Source organism: Puntigrus tetrazona, chromosome 12 (genome assembly GCF_018831695.1).
Source record: "Puntigrus tetrazona isolate hp1 chromosome 12, ASM1883169v1, whole genome shotgun sequence".
NCBI lineage: Eukaryota > Metazoa > Chordata > Actinopteri > Cypriniformes > Cyprinidae > Puntigrus > Puntigrus tetrazona.
Window position 1 is genome coordinate 12,709,378 of NC_056710.1, and position 22,709 is coordinate 12,732,086.

Below are 22,709 nucleotides of genomic sequence, written 5' to 3' on the forward strand. Positions count from 1 at the left end.
TATAGGTGGCAGTGATGAATAACACAGTGCAGCTTCTGTCCTTTATAAGGCAGAGAAGTGCGAGTCGGCTGGGGTGTTGTTGACATTTCACAGGAGCTTTACAAAAGTTTTTAGCAGTGCTATGGCAGTATTGTCAGTGGCTTCAAGTATATGTTTTATGCCGGACAGTTGAAAGCACTGAGCCGACAGATGACTGAGCACTTCGGTTGATTTTGTGGAAGTGGTTGTGAGTACACTTTCGGCTTTTCTGGTTTAGGACAAGACAGCATACGAGGTCATTGATCGCAACGGCTCATTTCTCGGAACAGTTAGACTGTTTTCACTTATAGCTGTGCGCTATTTTTAATGTATGTGGCTATTACTCTTATTAGTCTGCAAACGTGTGACTTAACCTTTAAATGCACGAATGATTAAATAACGAAATAATTACATTATTATATATAAGACTTTTAAGATATTGTTATATATATACTTTTATAATATTTGTTAAAAAAGTATTTTGAGAGGAGTACATATTTGCAATCCTGCGTGTTTTTACGGTTGTAATGTAAACAAAAGGCAACTAATAGGAAAGCAAATATGTAGATATATTAAGAATGTGTTCGTGAAAGCAACTAATTCAAAGCATTTATTACGAACTTGTAAAATAACGTGCTTTTATCGTTACTCTTTTTCTCCGAAAATATTGTAATTTTATTTGAACGTTCCTATCACACACACACACACACACACACACACACACACACACACACACAACCCCCCACCACACATGCACGTTCACACGTCCTTATTGTGTACGTGCAGTTTTCTGCATGTCCATTTTATTCCAAATCCACAAAATATAGAGAGTGAGGATTAAAATAATGCATAGAAGTATGCACAATATTGTTAACTTCAATATTCATGTAAAACATAAATTCCTTGCTATTTTCATAATGGTTCTGTAAGAAGAAAAATGAAAACTTGTGTACCTATTATCTATTGCTATGTATATATATATATATATATATATATATATATATATATATATATATATATATATATATATATATATATATCATACATACATAAATTCTTTTTCTGACATAAACTCACTTAAAGTGTTATTCATAATTTTGCCAGAAAGTTTTAGAATACTTATCATAGGTTATGTTATGTAAGAATGTTACAATTTTTATATTTGTTATACTTTTTATTTTTGTTTTTGCCATGAAAATATCTGCTATATATCTGCTGATATGGCATTAAATAAAATATACTACTACTAAATAAATGTGTATGGTTTAGGTTATCAGTATGACTCGCGATATCATTCTTGGAGATGAACTGCCCGACTGGGTCGGGGCGAAAGAGTTTTATCAGAAGTATGATCCCAAAGAGGTGATTGGCAGGTGAGTATTTAATTCAGTAAGTGTTGATGCTATTTATTTTGATGTCTTGTAACTGAACTGTCCCCTGTGCAGAGGTGTGAGCAGCGTTGTGCGCAGATGTGTACACAAACACACCGGGCAGGAGTTTGCGGTGAAGATCATTGAGATCACTGCAGAGAAAATGACAGAACAGCAGTTGAAGGAGGTAAAGAGCTCCACGCTGAAGGAGATCCATGTGCTCAATGTGGTAAAGGGCCACCCGTCCATCAGTGAGTTTCAAATGTACTGCTAAAGTTTAAATATCTGTTCAAACCTCTCTGAATAGTAACTGACCTTATCTGTGCTCCTTTTTCAGTCACACTTATTGATTCTTATGAGTCAACAACCTTCATATTTTTGGTATTTGACCTGTAAGTATCTATGTTACATTAATATGATTATTAAATTAATACTTTTTATTCATCAAGGATGCATTAAAATGATCAAACTTAACAGTGAAAACAATGATAATGTTACAAAAGTTTTGTTTTTCAAATAAATGTTCTATGAACTTCTGTTCTTAAAATACTCAACGGATCCTGAAAAAAATCTATCACAGTTTTTTCAAAGACACCGATACTGATAAGAAGAAATCTTGGAATGATGATTTCTGAAGGATCATGTGATACTGAAGATTGGATTTGCCATATTAAAAACACATTTTTAAATATACTTGACTGCAAAGTTATTATTCTAAAGCAGAGTTAGTTCCAACACGCATACTATTCAGTTTTCAATCAAGCCTGAAAGACTTGATTGGTTGGATCAGGTGTGTGTAATTAGGGTTGCATCTAAACTCTGCAGGACTCCAGCACTCCAGGAATTGAGTTTGACAACCCTGTTGTAATATTGAACTATTTTTACTGTATTTTTGATCAAATAAATGCAGCCTTTGTAAGCATAATCATAGCAAGCCCAAACTGTCAAACAGCAGTGTATAAGTTGTAATTTCACATTTTTATAATTATTTTACAGTCCTGTTCCTCATCTACATACTATGCAGTTACAATAATTAGATAATAACTAGGTAACTAACCCTAAACCAAACTCTACCCCCATGTAGTTACTAGATATTACCAGAACTTTCTTAGGTAGGTACACATACTGTGAAATAAAGTGCGACCCTCTTTTTGTGTGTGTGTGTGTGTGTGTGTGAAACTTTTCGTACAGCATGAGGAGAGGAGAGCTATTCGACTACTTGACTGAAAAAGTCACTCTTAGTGAAAAGGAAACCAGGTGAGGTTTCAATTTATTCTCAGATCTTGCTTCAAGTTTTTACGTTAGCAAATTGTTCTTCTCTTACTATAATTAAAATAGTTCACAAATATTTCCTGCGAAAATGCTCTTCTCGCTTTTAGGAGTATGATGCGTGCTCTTCTGGAGGCTGTCCACTATCTACATTCTCTAAATATTATACATCGTGACCTCAAACCTGAAAATGTTCTGCTGGACGACCAGGGACACATCAAACTCTCTGACTTTGGCTTTTCAGTCCAGCTGGAGCCTGATGAAAAACTAAGAGGTGAGAAAATCTACCCTGTCCCTCCACAGCGGCAAATCAAAACAGATTCTCATATATGACAATGACAATGTTTTTACACTCGTCTTTGTCAATTTTCTTTGATAGAGTTGTGTGGAACGCCAGGATATCTGGCACCAGAGATTCTGAAGTGCTCCATGGATGAGACACATGAGGGATATGGCAAAGAGGTTGACCTGTGAGTTAATAAAGTTTTCTTATTAAACCTTTCTTTGGGTCACAAAGGCATTGGACTGCAGTTGGTTCATCATTTGCGCCGTGGTTTTCCACAGGTGGGCTTGTGGCGTAATCATGTTCACGCTTCTTGCTGGTTCTCCACCATTCTGGCATCGTAAACAGCTGCTCATGTTGAGAATGATCATGGAAGGACGGTACCAGTTTAGCTCTCCAGAATGGGATGACCGGTCTGACACTGTCAAAGACTTGGTGAGACTCTCTTAAAATGATCTTAGCCTGTGGCAAGTTGCTAGCAGTGATTAAATATAACCATGTGTATGTGCATGTCGTTAAATACCCTCAGATCTCCAGGCTTTTAGTGGTGGAACCCACACTTCGTCTAACGGCTGAGCAAGCTTTAGCTCATCCTTTCTTCCGTCAGTACCAAAAGGAGGATGTGCGGCTCTTTAGCCCCAGAAAGACATTTAAGGTGTGTGTGTGTGTTTGTTTGTTGTTGTTTTTTTAATCTATATACGCTAGCATTCAAAAGTCTTTTACACTAATACTGCATTTATTTAAGAAATTAAAGTAACAGTAGTATTGTGTAACATCATCACAATTATCTTCAAATATAATTAACATTTTCAGCAGCTATCTTGGTGCTTAAGAAACATTTTTTTGTTATCAATGTTAAAAAATACAAATAATAATAACTTTTTTAGGGTTCTTTGACACAAGAACATTTTCAAAATAACATTTAAACATTTTCACTAAAAATTTAACATTTAAAGTATTAATTTCTATTTTACTGCAACAGTAGAGTAAGATTAATGACAGACCATCATTCTAAAGTGTCATCAAATAGTTTACACTTGATTTTTCCAAAATCCAATTTTTTTTTTTTTTTTTTCATAATTGTTCTCTGCATTTTCAGGCCCTGATCTTGACGGTGTTAGCTTGTATACGAATGCAGTGCCGCTATTACCGAGCCAGACCCTTAACAAAGGAGCTCCTAGCAAGAGACCCTTACTCCATCCGTGGTGTACGCAAGCTGATCGATGGCTGTGCTTTCCGCATATATGGACACTGGGTCAAGAAAGGGGAGCAACAGAACCGAGCCGCTCTATTCCAGAACACAGCTAAAATCATTCTACTGGGCCTTGAAGACCTTGACAACTAAAGGTCGTATTTGTGTTTCTAAAGATATCCCTCATCAGTAAATTTACAATTGTATTTTTGTTTTTAAAGGAATAATTCACCCCAAAAATGCAAACTCTGTCATCATTCACTCACCCTCAATTTATTCCAAATCTGTATGCATTTCCTTGTTCTGCCGAACACAAAAGAAATATATTTCGAAGAAAGTTTCTAACCAGACTGTTTTGGGTCGCCATTGACTTCCATAGTAACTTTTTCAGAATATCGGCAAACCAAAGAAATTCATCGAGATTTGAAACTACTCGAGGGTGAGTTAATGATGACACAATTTTCTTTTTTGGGTCAACTATTCCTTTAAGTTAGGGACTTGGCCCGTCTGTCCAAAAGGCACACAAAACACGACTATTTGTAGATGATGAGGTTTTTTGTCTTTTAAAGATGGATGGTGCTTCTTGATTTTAGCAGCATGTCACGTGACCTCATTTTAACCACTCACTGTGGATTTTACATTTTTAAATATAGCATACTTATTGGTGGCATCATGTTATAGTTCTTATTATATGGACCAGCTTGATATAAAGAGATACAGAGAAGAAAAAGCATACTCGTATTCACAATTTAGTTCTGTTTAATTCAACATTCAATATCGAGCTCTCTAGTCTACACTGTTTTTGACACAAAGCATATTGTATTATCATTCTTACGCTTCAAAAACAATTCCAGGTTGGTAAAGACTAAACCATAGAGGGACAGAGAACATTTAACAATGTGGAGTGGACTTTAAGACTTTCAATACAAAGGATAAGATACTTGAAACACAGCATTATAGTTATGTAACCCTACTGAGAGTGTGTTTTTATTTAAATCATTACAAAACCATGTGTACAAGCTTCTTTCATTTTATCCTCTAAATATGTTTTACCACTCGTTTCTTTTTATCACAGTCGATTAGACATTATCCATTAATCATCAAGGTACTGTACTAATTCTAAGCAGGTAAACATGTATGAAAATATATATATAATTACTGTATTTTGTGTGTGTTTTTCTTTTGAAAAAAGTGGTTTCCAAAACTAAAGAAGCGGGACATATTTTCTTACTTCTTCACTTGAATGTTGGTCTCCAGTTTACTAATGGCATTATTTAGCTGATCGGCACTGTCCTGGAGCCGTTGCTGTAGCTGAGCAGTCAAACGCATCACTTCATCCCTCACTTCCTTTTGAACAAAAGTCCTTAGCTCAGAGTCTGGAGAAGAACCTTGCGTGAAAAAAAACACAACATAAACATAAGCATATACATTTGTTTTATTCGTTGTATGTATCGATTATCACACAATCAGTGACATGTAATCACTTTTTAAAAAGTCTTTCACTGGTTTTCTAAATTACTAAAATAAATAAACAAACAAACAAACTGCTTTTGTGTTTTATGGAATATCAATAATTTGCTCAAGTGAAAGTTTTAATAGATACTGTTTTGTTAACAGATAACATTTAAATTAACCTCTCCATAAACTGTAATATATCAGTACCATGTCCGAGACTGGCCGTCTCCGTAGCCGTCATTACAGCACTTTGTGGAACCTCTTCATTCATTTCTGTCTCCCTCTCAGTTTCTTTTCTGCCATCTGAAACACTCCCTGCAAACAACATTTGACCATGCATGCTTTCAGTTCCGGGTGTATGCAATAGGTATTTTTTATTTCATCTGATGTGCATTATTGTACCAGACTGGGCAGTTTCCTCTATATCCGTGTCCTCGGGTATTCCAGTATATGATAAAGATATGTCCAGCTGTACCTTCACCATGCAAGAGAGAGGTCATTATTAATTTTCCTATTAAATTAATGCTTCATTTAGACGCAGCATTTTGACAAATTCACAGCCTCATACGTACCTCTGGGGTAAAAATGTATTTGTATAAAAAATAATGTCTCATATACGTGTTGATGAAATAGTACAAAATGTCTGTCACTTGTTCCGAGCTGAAAAGGTCAATGCTGAAAGGGGGCCTCTGTATTTCGTGGGTGAAAGAGCAATCGGATAAATCAAAACGCATCCTTGCTGAATATAAGTATTATTTTTTTGCAAACAAAAAATAGTATGTATGTGCATACCCTGACTGAATGGCATAGCAGAAGTTCACTGCAGTAGGTCAAACAGAGATCTGTGTTGTTGAGGGGTGTTTCTGTAAAGTTAACAAGAAAGAGTGTTTTTCCTTGTACATATTGTAATAGTATAAATAACATTTTTCTTAAAAATGAATACTTTGGGTGAGTCACCTGTGTTAAACTGATGTACGTTTTTGATAATGGAGATGAGTACAGAAGTTTGCTCTCTATTAAAATGTTGTTCTTTGGAGAACAGCACAAGATTTGTGTACAGCTCAAGTAGTATTTTCTGTTTTGGCTGCATCACATCAGAGGCCAATAATGCACGGAGCAAAATCCTAGAGAAAAAGCATTCATGTAATACGTTATCATGCATCAGTTATCATTTGTGTCATTCTGTCATACGGTAACTTTTCCTTTCTATATGATAACATGAAAGTGCTTGTGATGCATTTCAGGGTAGCATTTCCATAAAACGATTCAAATTGCTTTTGTATAACTTGGGTATTTGAATTAATTCAATAAATTGGTTACAGTTGCAGGGAAATTATCAGGTTGATTAAAGGTTGATTAGGTATCAGTAAAAGATAAATTTTTAAGCTTTATTAACCCACTGCTTAGTAAGGGATATAATGTTTGAAAGATTTAAATAGGCCATTGGTTTTTAACTGTTGTGTTTTATAATGCGATTGTTATACTACTTTATGCATTATTGATTGGTGAAAACTAACAAATTAAGCTGGAACCACTGATCTATATATAATACCTGCTTAAAACAAAAAAATAATAATATATCACAAAAAACGAATTTTATACAGGCCTAATGTGATCTTTGTTAGGCAACATAAATATAGTAATATAAAGGTAAACCTTTCGATCTCTGATATGGAATTGCTCTTCTCAATCTCTTCCATGTCACTATGTTTCAGATCAGTCCTAGAAATGCAATCAACAAGAGTTTTAGGATATTTGTGTCTAAATATGCACAAACTGAACTGGATTTGCCCTCATAATTCTTGGACCTACCATAACAGCACCCGTGCTTTTGGAGGCTGGGCAACCTAACAAAAAAAAATCACAAATAATGTAAAACTGATATGATGTTCATTAAATTACTGTTTACTACTAAAAAAAAGTAAAGCGTTTACCCTGATGTTCTCTAAAGGCTTCATGTCTTCCCTGGCAGTCTGAAAACTGCTTTATAAAATGTTGCTCTGATCCACCTGTATGTATGTTGCATGGTATCCTAGCAACTTGATTTTTTTTTTCTTCTGTTAAAAAAGAAATTCACGAACCACAGCGCCGCGAAATTTTAAATGAGGGTGCAAGCAATTTTTTTTATGTTAGATTAATAAAGAGGGGACAAATAATTGCCATAATTATATACATTGTCTGCGAATCAATAATGTATTTATTTTAAAGCTAACGTTTGCGAACTTTTATTTTCGCCCTGCGATGTAGAGGAAGTGACGTAAAGTATCACAACGAAAGAGTCCACAACCATACGTTATTCAAATCGCTAACTTCGAGCAAATACACCAGAGATTACAACAAATGTCTAAAAAGGTATGAGTGCTACAAACGAAACGTGTCGACATACGCGAGGGCCAATCTGTACCCTGTTAACGTTACTTTTATTTTGATAGACAATACTTTTTCCTGTAGTGTCATGGTTCACATATCTACTGTTCTTCCTGTTTTCCGACCGGAGCGGAGGTTTGTTTCTGGGTGCAAAGAAAATCACTAACACAAATATTTTTTAATATACAATTTGTTACGGCCAGGGGGCTAAAACGTTGTCGTATGATATACACCGTATATCTATACCATAGTGTAATTTATAATGTGAAAAGGCCCATATTTTGTACGCGTGTAGCTCGCTTGCTAGGGTTCAGCTAGCATCGAAGCTAACCGCAGTCTAAGCTCCATGATTGTCTAAAATTAATGAAGTAACTTAAATGATATTTGATAAAATGATTATTATAGCTTCATTGTTTGCATGATTATATTAAAAAATCGAATGAAAGAAAATAGATCGTCGTCGTTAGCAATTTCTAATAGACGTTTATAATAGAAAACGTCATATTTATGAATTAAGTAACATTTGCTTTTGATATCGTTCAAAAATTAGTTTTATTAAGGGGGAATATATTGTTATTGTGACTATGTAAAGCCTATTTTATAACAGGTAAATATTTTAATGCTAAATATCTGAATGGTGTCTTTGTTTGATGTTATCAGTACTAATAGCTGTCTTTGCAATTTAGATCTACAGTGTAATATTATTATTTTTAAATAGTTGTTCACCCCAAAATAAACAATTCTCAGTCGTTTTCTCACCCTCGTGTTATTCCAAACAATATGTCTTGCTTTTCTGTAGAACACAAAAGTGACAGCATTAGTCATCATTCACTTTCAGTTGCACAGTGAAGTTGAATGATGACCAAAGGCTGTTATCCTGTTTAACACCTCTCTTTGTGTTCCACAAAAGTCATGCAGGGTTGGAACAACATGAGGCAGGTTATACTAAACAATTCGATAAGACTATCTCTGAAATTGATGATGACACTTTAATTTGCCGGTGTTCTAGTTCTGAATGATATAATAATCTTTTCAAAGTTGTGTCTAACACTGCATGAATTTTGTAGGGAAACATGTCTGGTGCAGGGGGTGGGAAGCGCCCCTCAGGAGGGGATAGTCCCCCTGGCCCTCCTGAAAAAAAGCTGAAGAAAGAGGAGAAGACGACCACCACTCTCATTGAGCCCATCCGCATCGGAGGAGTCTCTTCTACGGTTCGTTTCTTGCTGCTATCAAAACATAATGCATTGTAGTTGTCAGGTGCAGATGACATGGAATACACACAAAAACCAAAAACAGTCACTCTTATGATGAATTATAATATATATATATATATATATATATATATATATATATATATATATATATATATATATATCAAAATTGGGGTAAGATTTCTCAGTGTTGTTGACTGTTTATAAATTTAAAAAAATTGTAAAACATTATTATTAATATTTAAATGAACACATTGTATTTTAAAATGTACTTTATGACTGTGATGGCAAAGCATAATTTCTCCAGTCTTGTCACATAATTTTTCAAAACTCGTTCTTATGTGCTGATTCAGTGCCAAATTATTATTATCAGTTTTTAAGACCATTGTGTTGCCTTTACCGTCTCTTTTGATCAATTTATTGCATATTTGCTGAATAAGATTTTTTTTTTTTAAACAAATCTTACAGTCCCCAAATCTTGGAACAGTAGTGTATGTTTCAGTCATATCCTTAAAACCCTTTGTAGAGAGGATCGCTTCTCCGCAGTGTTTTATGAAGCTTGCTCCAAATTGTCTTTTGCAGGAGGAGATGGACATGAAGGTCATTCAGTTCAAGAACAAGAAGCTCTGCGAACGGCTTGAACAGAGGCAGGCTTTGGAAGATGAGTTGAGGGAGAAGATTGAGAAGTTGGAGAAGAGGCAGGCAACTGATGACACCACCCTGCTCATCGTCAACCGCTGCTGGACTCAGGTTCGACACTCATCTTTTCTTCCAACGCTGTACTCATTCTTACAAACCTCAGCATTAACCTTTTCCAGTAAAGTTGATCATTTATTAACAGTATTGCTTTAGCATACAAAAAACGAGTAGGAGAATGGGCTCATTTGAACTCTTTTCTTACAGCTTGAGGAAAATATCCACGAACTGCTGCAACGTGTGGAGCCTAAGGACTCCCCGGCACCTGTCCAGACCCCTGCCACCCCTCCTATTCCAGACGTCCCAGTTCCTGCTCCAGCCCCATCATCTGCACCTGAACCTTCTGCTCCTTTGCCAGCTCCAATTGAAGGTGAAGACATCATCCCCCAGCCTCCTCCTTCAGCTGAGGCAGAGGAGGAACAACAGCAACAACCAGTGCAAGAAAAGGAACAGACACTGGAGCAAGAGCAGCAACAGCAGCCTCCTGACTCTGTGGGGAAGCCGGCTGATGAACCAGTGGAGGATGGAATTCCCGGTAAACATGCAAGGAGTTAGACTCCAATACACTGTAGATCTACAAACATTTAAAATAATGCATTTTTAGAATTGTGCCAAAGGCCTTTCACATGCTTAAAAAAAGAAGTGTGTGTGTGATGTCGTATTCTGTCCTTGCATCCCAGTGTGCATACTACTTATATTATCTAGAATTTAGGATGATAGTATGCACATTGGGCCGCAGGCTGTGTATTTGATGAACACTTTTTTTAACAGTCTCTTATTTATTGTTTACATTTATCACACACAGTCTGATATCAGTGATAAACACTGTAACATGTTAACATCTACTATCTTTATATAGTGTATGCACAGGGAGTGAGTGTATCATATATTTATGTATTAGATTATTTCATATTATAACATACACTGCATTCAGAAAGTATTCAGACCCCCTTCACTTTTTTTTTCAGTTTTGTGCTGCAGCCTGATATACTACAATTGTTTAAATGATTTGGTTTTTCTCTCTTTAATCTACACTCCGTACCTCAGACAAAATGAAAACAGAATTTTAAAAATGTCTGTAAATTTATTTAAAAAAAACGTTCAGGACCATTTACTCAGTACTTCGTTGATGCACCTTTGACAGGAATTACTTTTCACACCTGGATTGGGGGATTTCCTGCTGTTCTTTTTTGTATTAATCGGCCGATTATTTGAATCTGATTTTTGTCATGTTTTAACTATTCGGCATAGGCTGATTGTGCTGCAAATTAGGCCGATTTATAGGCCGGCGCATCTGTGGGCATCTAAGCCTTGTTGTGGAACGCCGTGAGGCTGCGTGAGACGGAGCAGCGCCTTGTTTACACACAGCTTCGGCTAATGATGGCAGGGGAAAACAGACCGTTTCGAAAGAGTAATTACGCTTTACCCTACTAGAATTCATGCCAGAAATGTATCGTATCCATAAGTGCAACAAGTCGTGTGCATGTAAAAGTAGAAACACGTGCAATTCAGACGGTACTGATTATAACGTCCACGTTAAGAATTCCCATTAAATGTTTGTGTGCGGGTTTAACAATATCCTGCACCATGTCATCGCTCATGAACAGTGCACTTTTAAGCAGTTACGAACAGCACAATGTGTAATGTGTGTTCAAACAGTAAAAGTTTCTACGTTTTATCTGTGTTATCCCTATGGCCATTTGACGTAAAGTAGTGTCCAGTGTATTGCATACATTTAGTTATTCAAAGCTGATCGCCACAAATATAACTTATTTTCTAAAAAGGTTCTACTAAGTTGAATAAACTGAGCATTGCACGTGTCAAAATTGAAATGCAGCGCAAATCCATTAGCCTTCGTGAGCTCGGCGCTTATTTGATTACAGCCGTTACCAGGGAAACTGTTATATCCCACTCCCTCAGCGCCTCCTGCTGGCGGAGAAATAATCTGCATTTGCAAATCTGTAGGAAACACTGCCGTCTTTCAACAAACAAGAACAAAACATGCTGCACAAGCCATGTACCGTTACCATGAATTAGGCTACTACTACTACTATCATTCTCTTGTACCTAGCAATAATAATTAACTTTTTTATGGGCTGAAGGGGAAAAAACTAAATACAGCCAAACATATCAGCCAAAAAAATCTCTTGTACATTCGCTTACCTGATTTCTAAATATCAGCATCAACCAGGGTAGAAAAAACATACAGGATGATTTCTTATTCACAGATTTGTCCCTAAGCTAATCTTGTGAACTTCAGAAGATTACTTAGAGTCTTTGTCATTCAGGGGAATCTGCAGCCCTGACCGAGGTCTCAAGCGCTGTCAAACAAGTCATCTCAGTACTTTGCTCAATTCAGCTTTCCCTCAACCCTGACCAGTCTGTTGGAGTGATGTTTGTCCTTCTGTAGGTTTTTCCCATCTGAAAATATGATCATGAAGTTCAAGTAGAGTAACCATCAGGTTCTTAGTCACCAGTCTAGACAAGGCTTTCTCCACCAGTCTCTGTTTGGCTGGGTGACCAGCTCTTGGAAGAGTCCTGATTGTGCCACACTTCATCCGTATTATAATTACCGAAGCCACTGCACTCCTGAGAACATTCAGTGCAGCAGAATTATTTTGTAGCATTCCCCAGAACTGTGCCTTAATAGAAACCAGTCTCTGAGCTATGAAGGTAGTTTCATTGACCACGTGGCTTAGTTTTCAATCTGATATGTATTTTCAGCTGTGAGGAAGTGCGTTCTGAATCATGTCCAATCGATTTTTCCTAAAATTCTGCTTTTGCACTGTCATTATGAGTGTAGATTAATGAGGGAAAAAGGTTAATGTAGACAATTATAGTATCAGGCTGCAGCATAAAAATTTTTAAAGAAAAGTAAAAGGGGTCTGAATACTTTCTGAATGCACTATATATACATACATGCATACATACATCACTTTTTCTTTCTGCACAACTTTTTATACATTGGATTAATTTGTTTTAATAATTTGAATTTATTTGTGCACCAAACACTCATTAGGATCAGGGTTCATTATCGAAAGATATTCAGTGAATCGGATCGAGGCACAAAAATCTGATTGAGACATTAGATCATGCCTGCACACCAGATAATTGAGATCCAGACCCAGATTGAAGATGCTGTCAACTAATCAGCAAAGTTGCCTAATACTCCAAACCCCTTCGCAGAAAAGTCTGTTACCCAAAGTTACCCAAAACACCCAAACCTTTATTAAGTCTTTTGTCAGCCAGGCAGTTTACTGAGTGAAATACCAGTAAAGAGCAGGAGCAGGACACAAAACGATAATAAAAAGGAGCACAGTTTTGAATGTTTAAATGTTAAAATGTGTCTGATAAACACAAATTCAACAAGTAATGTTATACCAAACTGAATCACAACATACCCCCATAAATCTTGAGATTGTATAAACATTCCCTCTTGTTTCTTATTTGTGTAGACAAACAGCCCTTGAAACCACACTGTAATAAGACTAAACAACAATGGACATACAATATATAAAAATATAAATATAATAAAATACAAATGACAAAGTAAATCATAACACAAATGTATGATTGCTCTCCAAAGTGGCCCTAATATTACATAATCCTTACATACTTGCATACATACTTGTTTATGCAGAACTTCAGATAAATTATAGACTGCACTTTCAGTGTTATCTAAAAGGTGTGAACAACATTCAGTTGCATTCACTTTACATGTTTCAGGTTTAAACCTGTGATTTGGTACAGTTGGATTTTCCAAAAACTCACTGTAAACTAATAAATGGCTAATGACAATTATGACTTAAAAATAACTCTAAATGTTAAAAACTGTCCGTTCTACGATAGGGTTCGAACCTCTCAGTGAATTTCTTGAAGGTCGTCGACAGACATTGATCTGTGAAACCACAAAAACAAGAGAACGAAAAAGAGATTGCTCTGTTGGAAAAACATGATTGTTTACACTTTGTTGGAATTGTTTTGACTCAATTATAATCTCAATAGATAAACAAAGACCATAAAGACCATTTGACTTGCATCTGAACTGTAGTCTGGTGAAAGGTAATCATCGTAGTCCCCAAGACATTAAAAGTTTTGTGAACCTCTGTGCTGCCACAGTTGATGTCTCATAAATCTGACGTTAAGTGCACACCTGCCTCAGCGAGATTTTACCGTCAGCCAAACCTGGGCTGATAAACTGATGATATGCACAGAAATAATAGAAGCACATCTACCATGTTAGCCCTGTCGTTAGATTTTTTGCCCATTTGATTTCCGAGTGCAGTTAGCTCTTTCAAATGATTTAAATTTGTTTTGCTTCTAAATAAAATGTAGGTATTTTTTCTTAAAAGCCTAACATATTAAGTCTGATCCTCAAGGAACAACGCATAAGCAAGTCATTGTGGATTTTAAGAGAAGATTTGATTAATCTGTCCATAGCAGATCTTATCATGCATATTCTTATTGTTTGTTTGTCTGTTTTGTTTTAAGCTCCTCCACCTCCACCACCTCTCAGCGAGAGCGCAAAGGCTTTCCTGGCTACCCTGGATAACAGCAGTGAGGAGGAGCTCACGCTGCAGCTACAGGACAGGATGCAGTTCAGCAAGGGCACCGTGGCCTGTATGGTCTGCATTTTTGACCGCCTGCATACCACCATTGATGAGCTGTGTACCCGAGTGCAGTCAGCTGGTAAAATAACGATGCATTTAGTATGATTCTCAAAGCACAAACTGCTTATTACAGAAAAAATGTTTAATCACTTTGTGAACAAATGCTAAACTTGTGCAATTTGTTCTTATCAGTTTGTGAGGGTGACAGTCAGCGAGAGATAATTGCTACAAACCGCACACTTATAGAGGAACATAATCGACTGCAAGATCTTGCTTACTCCCTTCAAGGGAAACACCACAAAATGTCACTGGAGGTATTTCAGTTTTGTTTGACTTATAAATACTGTTTTTATATATATATATATATATATATATATATATATATATATATATATATATATATATATATATATATATATATTTTTTTTTTTTTTTTTTTTTTTTTTTTACTTATTCGTCAAAAACTAGAAAAATTCTATAAAAATATTACACTGCACTTTTTTCAACAGAATTGTAGTAAGAAATGTTTGTTAAGCTCATTGCCAGCACATTTGAATGATTTCTGAAGGATCACGTGACCTTAAGTTCGGAGTAATGGCTTTAACATAAAGGGACTTTTCAAATCATTTAAAAAATCTTACCAACTCCAAACGTTTAAATGGCAGTGTATATAAAAACTAAGCATAAAACTGTCAGTTTTAAAGATGTGTATCTTGTACCCTGAGCTCAGTGAGCTGTCTTTAAGACTAGTCTTTGCCTCTACAGTACAATGAACTGATTGACAAAGTTACAAGTTCTGAGACTAAAGTGTCTGAGATGGAAACCGCTGTGGAGGATCTGCAGTGGGACATTGAAAAACTTCGAAAGAGAGAGCAGAAGCTAAATAAACACCTAGCAGAAGCTCTGGAGCAGGTCAGCTTTTCCTTCGTCTCAGAAATAATACATTTAATGTTTTCATGCAATATCTTTGGAATTCCTTATCACTGTAGACGTGTTATGTGGAAATTGTACTACAAATCTTGCTTACAGATAACACAGATAATGTACGAGTGAAGCATAAAGTTATTTTCATACAATAGTAAAATGCAGTGATGTTAAAATGTTTGTGAATTAAGGGAATTACTAACTATTTTACTGCATTGAATGTGTATTTTATGACATGTTGAATGTGTTTTTTTGGGTTTTTTTCAAAATCAGCTTAATTCCGGTTACCATGCCACTGGCAGTTCAGGTGGATTACCTGGTGGTCAAATCACACTAAGTATACAGAAGGTAATCGTTCAAAAATCGTTGAGTAAACAGTTTTTTTGAATGGTGTAGACTTAGTTTGTCAATGTATGTCGATTTGTCAATAAGTATTTGTCTATTCTCAGTTTGAGTCTCTGAATGCCGAACTGGAGCAGAACCAGGAACTTGCCAACAGCCGCATGGCAGAGCTTGAAAAACTGCAGCAAGAGCTACAGGAAGCTGTTCGAGAGAGCGAGAAACTAAAGGTATTAGAGTAAACTGAGAATACAACACCAGCTCAGTCTTCCCAGTAGTGACCCCAATGCGTTATTTAAGGAAAACGGTTTTCTTTCATGTCTCAGCGTATTTCCTGTTGAAGCAGGAAGCTGGGTGGGGGCATATCAAAAGGATTTTATTTTTCATGATGTATTACTGATCTCTGTATCCCTTTGTAGATGGATCTGAGGAATATACCAGAGGACGTGTTGAAGGAGACCCCAGAGTACAAGTGCCTCCAATCACAGTTCTCTCTGCTGTACAATGAGTCTCTAAGTGTGAAAACCCAGCTGGATGAGGCCAGAGCTCTGCTGCTTACTGCCAAAAATGCTCACCTGCGGCAGATAGAGCACATGGAGGTGAGACAGATGATGGGACAGCAATGATTGCGGATAGTTATATACGAGTTGGTTTTTCTGACCGTTTGAATGCCGCTCTGTCTGCTTGTAGAGCGATGAGTTGTCACTGCAGAAAAAGTTACGCACTGAGGTCATTCAGCTGGAGGACACGCTGGCCCAGGTGCGCAAGGAGTATGAAATGCTACGGATCGAATTTGAACAGAATCTTGCAGCCAATGAGCAAGCAGGTAACATTGCTCATACAAGAGATTTCATTGTATCCGTTTAGGTTGTCATGACCTTCGGGTTAGGTGGGATTCCATGATGGAGAACTTTCCAAAGACCTTTTTTTTTTTTTTTTTTGTTTTTTTTTTTAAGTAACCATGGCTGCGGCATGGAAATCTAGGGGGTGGTGTATCCTGTCATCACTCCTCTTATTGTTCATTGTTTTGGCTGGGGTTTACTTTTTACTAAGCATCATAAAATGAGATGCCTGTCACTGCGCTATTTGAATGACTATCAGCATCACAATCTCTCTTTCGTTTTTTACTCTTATTCTAGGCCCAATAAACAGAGAAATGAGGCACTTAATCAGCAGTCTTCAAAACCATAATCATCAGCTGAAAGGTGATGTGCAGAGATATAAAAGGAAACTTCGTGAGACACAGATGGAAATAAACAAGGTATTGCTCATGCTGGTCTCTGTTGACAATTTTTTTTCTCCTGATAACGGAATTTTCATATGGGAAATATTGTTTTTTTACTTGGTAATCTGCTATTAAGTACACGTCTCATATTGCATATGTGGGCTGTTTCTTTCTTCAAAATTATGGTAATTTAACAATAAAAAAAATTTCACTTTGAAATGTCACCCCGTTGTTGTTTTTTTTTCTAGTTGAAGTGCCAGAGTGGAGAGGCAGGTGCACTGATGTTGGAAGAAAGCGTGGGTGATGGAGGACTGGAGGTTAAGAAAGAGGAAGATGAGGACCAGGAGGAGGAGGAAGAGAGGAGGAGGGAGCTGGAAAGGCAGCGGGCACGAGAGAGAGAGAGGGAGGCAGAGAGAGAGAGGGAGCGAGAACGAGAGCGGGAGAGACAGCGCAGTGAAGAGCTGAAGAGGAAGGACTCTGACACACTGAAGATGCTTAGAGGAGAGCTCAAGTATGTCTCAGCCTACAACATAATTCTCTGTGCTACTTCACTTCCATGTCTGCTCTTTTCTCAGTCATGCTAAAACTAAATGTATGATCATAATTATTATGCCCCTGCCCAAGCAAATTTGGACACTATGAAGTCCTGTCTAATAATTCACTGCATTACATAAATCCATTTGCATTTTGCAAGTATATACATATGTGTGTGTGTTTTTAATTAATCTGCTACAGAGGCTATTATATATATATATATATATATATATATATATATATATATATATATATATATATATATATCTGTATATATATATTTAACTTTCTGATTTGTATTTTAATGTGATTTATTTTGGGCAGTTATAATATCACCCCATATTGTTTTGCATTTAATGAACATCACATCTGAGTCACCTCTCCCACACATCATTTGCATCATGCCAACAGAAAAGCACAGGAGTCTCAGAAGGAAATGAAACTACTGCTAGACATGTACAAATCAGCCCCAAAAGAGCAGCGAGATAAAGTGCAACTCATGGCTGCAGAAAAGAAGTCCAAAGCAGAAGTATGTGAACCCACAAAGATTTGCTGTATTTCTGTGTGGCAAAAACATTAACATGCTATTCACTAAGGGTGGTCTTTCTTTTAACGCTAATGTCAACATTTTCTGGCAGGTGGAAGAGTTAAGGCAGCGGGTGCGGGAACTGGAGGAGAGGGAAAGAAAGGAAAGCAAAAAGCTGGCAGATGAAGACGCTCTCCGCAAGATCCGTGTGGCTGAGGAGACCATCGAACATTTGCAGAAAAAACTGGCTGCTACTAAACAGGTGTGTCTGGTTGAACAGAGTTATTGTCAACATTTGTGTTAATTTAGATCGACTCTGTAGTAGATTAACTGATAATTAAAAACTAATGGTCCTTTCAGGAGGAAGAAGCTCTGCTGAGTGAGATGGATGTGACGGGACAGGCTTTTGAAGACATGCAGGAGCAGAACAGCAGACTCATGCAGCAGCTCAGAGAGAAAGACGATGCCAATTTCAAACTAATGAGTGAGAGAATAAAATCCAACCAGATTTACAAGCTTCTGCGGGAGGAGAAAGAGGAGTTGGCAGACCAAGTGCTTACTTTCAAAACCCAGGTGCGCACACAAAAAAAAAACCTCTCATACAATCATGCACCCACATGTCGATTTATGAATGCGCAAAACAAACATTTTCATCAGTCAGTGGGTTGAAGTTGAGAATGTCTACACCTGAAAGGTTAGGATAACTTGTTGCTTCACCATGCAGTCAGACATCGAATTTGTAGGAAATGTTTACCCACAAAGAGACCTCCTGAAACTCGTTTGGGACAGGTTTCTGCGGCAGCATAACGGTTTAATGATATGAAACCAAATAGAAAGAACTTTGGTCACTACTGGAATGCAATATCATAAGCAGTGAAAAACACACCTACACTGCCTTCAAAAATTGTTCAGATGATAGCTCAGTAGACAGTTTTTAACATGTCGTCTTTACTCAAATATTTGTAGCATGACACACAAAGCTAATCTTCAAGAAATCCTTAGAAATGGAAACCAACAGAAATCAGCTAAAAGTCTCCTAATTGGTCACATTTAAAGCAGTTGGTTGATAGATGACTAGTCAGCCCACCTCTTTTAAAATGATGGAGACCTTCAATTTTAAGGCATAAAACCTGCACATAATAATGATTTACAACTGCAAAAATACTCATGAAGTTGAATCATGTGCTCTTTAACTATCCCTCCCAGGTGGACGCTCAGCTGCTGGTAGTACAGAAACTAGAAGAGAAGGAGGGTGTCCTTCAGAGCACACTGGCTGCTCTGGAGAAAGAGCTGGCACTGCGCACGCAAGCCCTGGAGCTCAACAAGCGCAAGGTAAGACCGGAAAGATCACAGACGCCCACCTCTGTTCTCATGTCCATGACAACTATGACTCAGCTTAGCCAACCATTAACATACATTTCCAGATGTGTGTTTGATGCTTGTCTTTTTGCACGATGTGCTCAGGCAGTGGAGGCGGCCCAGTTGGCCGAGGACCTTAAAGTGCAGCTGGAACACACTCAGACCAAGTTGAGGGAAATCCAAGCCTCAGTACTAGACAACCGCACTGCCCGTGAGAGGGAGAGCGTCAACCTCAAGAAAGCACAGGTACATGTGTACCTGTGTCGTAGAAACGTTTGGGATACAAAATAGTGCGCACAATGGTGAACAAACTCTTCTACTGTGCTGTGCTTTTCAGGAGGACTTGTCCAGACTGCGGCGTAAGCTGGAGAAACAAAAGAAAGTTGAGGTGTACACAGATGCTGATGAGATTCTCCAAGAAGAAATTAATCAGTATAAGGTCAGTCAAAATTACTCTGTTGTGTATTTTTAAAGACATAAGTGTATTTAGGAAATGCACTAAATGAATCAACAGTGAAGGTGAAGACTGTATAATGTCACAGAAGATTTCTATTTCAAGAAAAGCCTGTTATTTTGGACTTTATATTCATTAAAGGGTATTTAATGAATAATGTTTTACAGTTTTTACAATAAGGTTAAGAAGCAAATATTGGTTTCTTGAGCACCAAATCAGCATGCTTTTTTTTTTTTTTTTTTTTTTTTTTGAAGTACCATGTGACATTGAAGACTATAGTAATGGCTGCTGAAAAACACAAAACCTTTTTTTTATATATTATTAATTGCAATTAATTGTAGCCTAGCACCAAATATTTCATATTACTGTTTTTACTGTACATTTGATCATATAACTGCAGCCTTGGGAACATTTAGTCTCAGCCCAAACATACATATTTAAGTCATTTTAAAAAATTTGATTAGAAAAAAAATTCTAACTTAATAATAGTGTCATCAGAGTTATTAAAATCCAAATGCAAGTATAAGAAACATGCTGTGACCGAAATAGGTTAAGCTGTCATGTAATTTTAGCTCCTTCAAAGTAGCCACACTTTGTGTAGATTACATACTGTGGCTGTTCTTCCAGCCAACATCCTGAGAACTCCAACTGGGATGGGTTTTTTGCCCATGTGTGCAGGCCGCATGTTGGCTGCTTTTCCTGTACTATTTGGTCAAACTTATCCTATTGTGAATAAGTACAATTAATGAGTCTATGACATTCAATGATTGGCTTAATACCGTCTTATTTGTGACTGACCTGACTGTTATCTCCTTTCTAGGCTAAATTGCGTTGTCCCTGTTGTAATACCCGAGATAAGGAGACTGTCCTCACCAAGTGTTTCCACGTCTTCTGCTATGAATGCTTGAAGACTCGCTATGACACACGCCAGAGGAAGTGCCCCAAATGTAATGCAGCATTCGGAGCAAACGACTTCCACCGCATCTACATCACCTAATTTAGTGTGGGCTTTTTGGTGAACTGAATACAGTAGATGAGAAACGAAGGGATGAAAGTGGTCTTGAAGCAGAGGATTACCATAATATGGTATTTTAAAATGCTCTGAAGGGCCACTTTCACTCCCATCTGTGATAGGTGGTGCTAGTGACCAAACAGACAGTGACAGAATGGAAACAGTTGTGAAGTAGTCATGGTCTACAGCACTCAAGCAGTGCTTCTTCATTGCAGAGGAATCTATTGAGTTTTGTCTCTCTTACTTTTTTGTGTTCTTTAAAATACTGCAATGTTTTTTTTGTTTGTTTGTTTTTTATCAGCATTTTGTTGAATGACCATAAAAAAAGTATCTGCTCAGATATCACTATATCATAAATGTCATAACTCCAGAATACAAGTGACATCTAAGGTTCACAGAAACTGTTTTGTTTTGACAATTATGGCCTTATCCGTTTGAGTCATACAGTAACTATCCAGTAATGTGCTTAGTCAGTTTCTATGGTGACACTCTGTTATTGAGCCCCTTAAAGTTAGTAATGAACAGATGTGATGGATACTGGGTGGAAAAAAGGAGAGCTACAGAATTAGAAGCGTAGATGGTGGTGCAGTGATCTTAAGACAAAATGTGAACAGCATTTTTCAGTAGGTACCATATTGTGATATATCACCAACATATGTCAAAACTATTGCACAATTTCCTTAAAAAATAAAAACTGGATAAAGTTACTTGTGAACTCTCTCTCTCTCTCTCTGCTTGGACATGAACCTAGACAAAACATTTAGAGACACGCAATGTGTTTTATCTTACCATTTAAAATCTGCGCGTATTTTTGTGTTATGATTTTGCATTTAAGATTGATTGGCTAGATGAAATCTGGGTTTTTAATAGTGATGTTGTTGTACTTGGTGGAAAAGGATGACTCAACTGGGCTTTCCAAATACAATATCGCTGTACATATGCTGTCTGCCAATACAATCCTATTTGCACAATGCATGTGTCTTTAGTAACCTCAGATGGTTTAGATAGATATGCATAGTTGCATACTGTTAGAAGAGGATCACAGGGGAAGTAGTCCCGAGGAGAATATAAAACCCTACCACGTGGTTTTTTTGTACTTGCAAATTTTTGCCCGGAATATATATGTAAATGTTTTTCATTATATTGCGCAATTGACCTTATGTTATTCCCCGCGCCCATGGTTTTGCTGTTCTTGATCGTATTAATATCTGTCGTACTGCTTTTCCTCAGTCTGCGCTGTGTGTCTGCCAAACACTGAACTGTTGTTTGCTCTTTTGGATCAGAGACAGTAAATTACGTAGTTGGGTGGGGTGACTTTAATGTGCCTATTTTGCTCAAACATACTACGTGCGCGGATACGGGTCTCTAGTTCGTGCTCTTACAAAAAAAAGTAATTCTTTTCGCAAATTAATGTTTGTTCGTTTAAGCGTTTACGTGTTGTTTTCTTAAAGGTCCGACATCAAATATTTACGTCAACAAGACCACCAGTATTTTACCGGATAATATTTCCTTTATTAATAGAGAACTGGTTTCTTTTTCACGTAAATGTAGCTCTTGAAAGTAAAAACGAAAGCGTTGTCGGCGAACGCCGTGTTTGTGCGTTTCTACCATCACTGAAGGTTTCCCACTCGTAGTGCTTTGTCGTGCCGTGAATGCAGAGATTCTACGGCCGTGTTTCAAATCCTAGCGAGCAGCCTGCTTAGACATCAAGAACACTCAACGGTTCTGCTTGCTTTACGAGCTCGAATGCTCAGACGTTTCTTTTAGAAGCTACTTTTGAGGAAGAAGGATTTCTTAATAGATGCCACCGAAGTCACCAAATATTACACGCATTAAATCTGATTAATTCAGTAGCAAAAACCGAA

At 37.1% G+C, this 22,709-nt stretch overlaps 3 protein-coding genes across 4 annotated transcripts; 2 read left to right on the top strand and 1 right to left on the bottom strand.

Moving 5' to 3' along the window:
• Positions 1-33: 33 nt before the first annotated feature.
• On the top strand, positions 34-5,295 carry phkg2 (phosphorylase kinase, gamma 2 (testis)). The gene is made up of 10 exons (XM_043253215.1): positions 34-226; positions 1,288-1,391; positions 1,464-1,639; positions 1,726-1,780; positions 2,580-2,645; positions 2,768-2,931; positions 3,037-3,127; positions 3,222-3,375; positions 3,470-3,595; positions 4,040-5,295. Exons 2-10 carry the CDS (start codon positions 1,297-1,299, stop codon positions 4,283-4,285), a joined length of 1,173 nt encoding a protein of 390 aa, XP_043109150.1. The 5' UTR covers positions 34-226; positions 1,288-1,296; the 3' UTR covers positions 4,286-5,295.
• On the bottom strand, positions 4,874-7,807 carry ccdc189 (coiled-coil domain containing 189). The gene is made up of 9 exons (XM_043253216.1): positions 7,522-7,807; positions 7,400-7,434; positions 7,244-7,309; positions 6,545-6,711; positions 6,380-6,450; positions 6,160-6,276; positions 5,990-6,062; positions 5,795-5,902; positions 4,874-5,520 (listed from the first exon to the last, which is right to left on the bottom strand). Exons 1-9 carry the CDS (start codon positions 7,543-7,545, stop codon positions 5,360-5,362), a joined length of 822 nt encoding a protein of 273 aa, XP_043109151.1. The 5' UTR covers positions 7,546-7,807; the 3' UTR covers positions 4,874-5,359.
• A 105-nt stretch (positions 7,808-7,912) lies between these two features.
• Positions 7,913-21,551, top strand: rnf40 (ring finger protein 40). 2 transcript variants are annotated; one of them, XM_043253213.1, is made up of 20 exons: positions 7,913-7,939; positions 9,022-9,165; positions 9,748-9,915; positions 10,069-10,396; positions 14,353-14,550; positions 14,664-14,785; positions 15,237-15,383; positions 15,669-15,743; positions 15,845-15,964; positions 16,154-16,333; positions 16,425-16,560; positions 16,874-16,995; positions 17,208-17,470; positions 17,905-18,022; positions 18,132-18,281; positions 18,380-18,592; positions 19,226-19,351; positions 19,484-19,624; positions 19,716-19,817; positions 20,653-21,551. In XM_043253213.1, the coding sequence occupies exons 1-20, from the start codon at positions 7,928-7,930 to the stop codon at positions 20,827-20,829; spliced, it is 3,042 nt and encodes a 1,013-aa protein (XP_043109148.1). In that variant the 5' UTR covers positions 7,913-7,927; the 3' UTR covers positions 20,830-21,551. The 2 variants fall into 2 exon arrangements, with proteins under 2 accessions (XP_043109148.1, XP_043109149.1); XM_043253214.1 differs by lacking the exon at positions 7,913-7,939 and adding an exon at positions 8,043-8,089.
• The last annotated feature ends 1,158 nt before the right edge of the window (positions 21,552-22,709 follow it).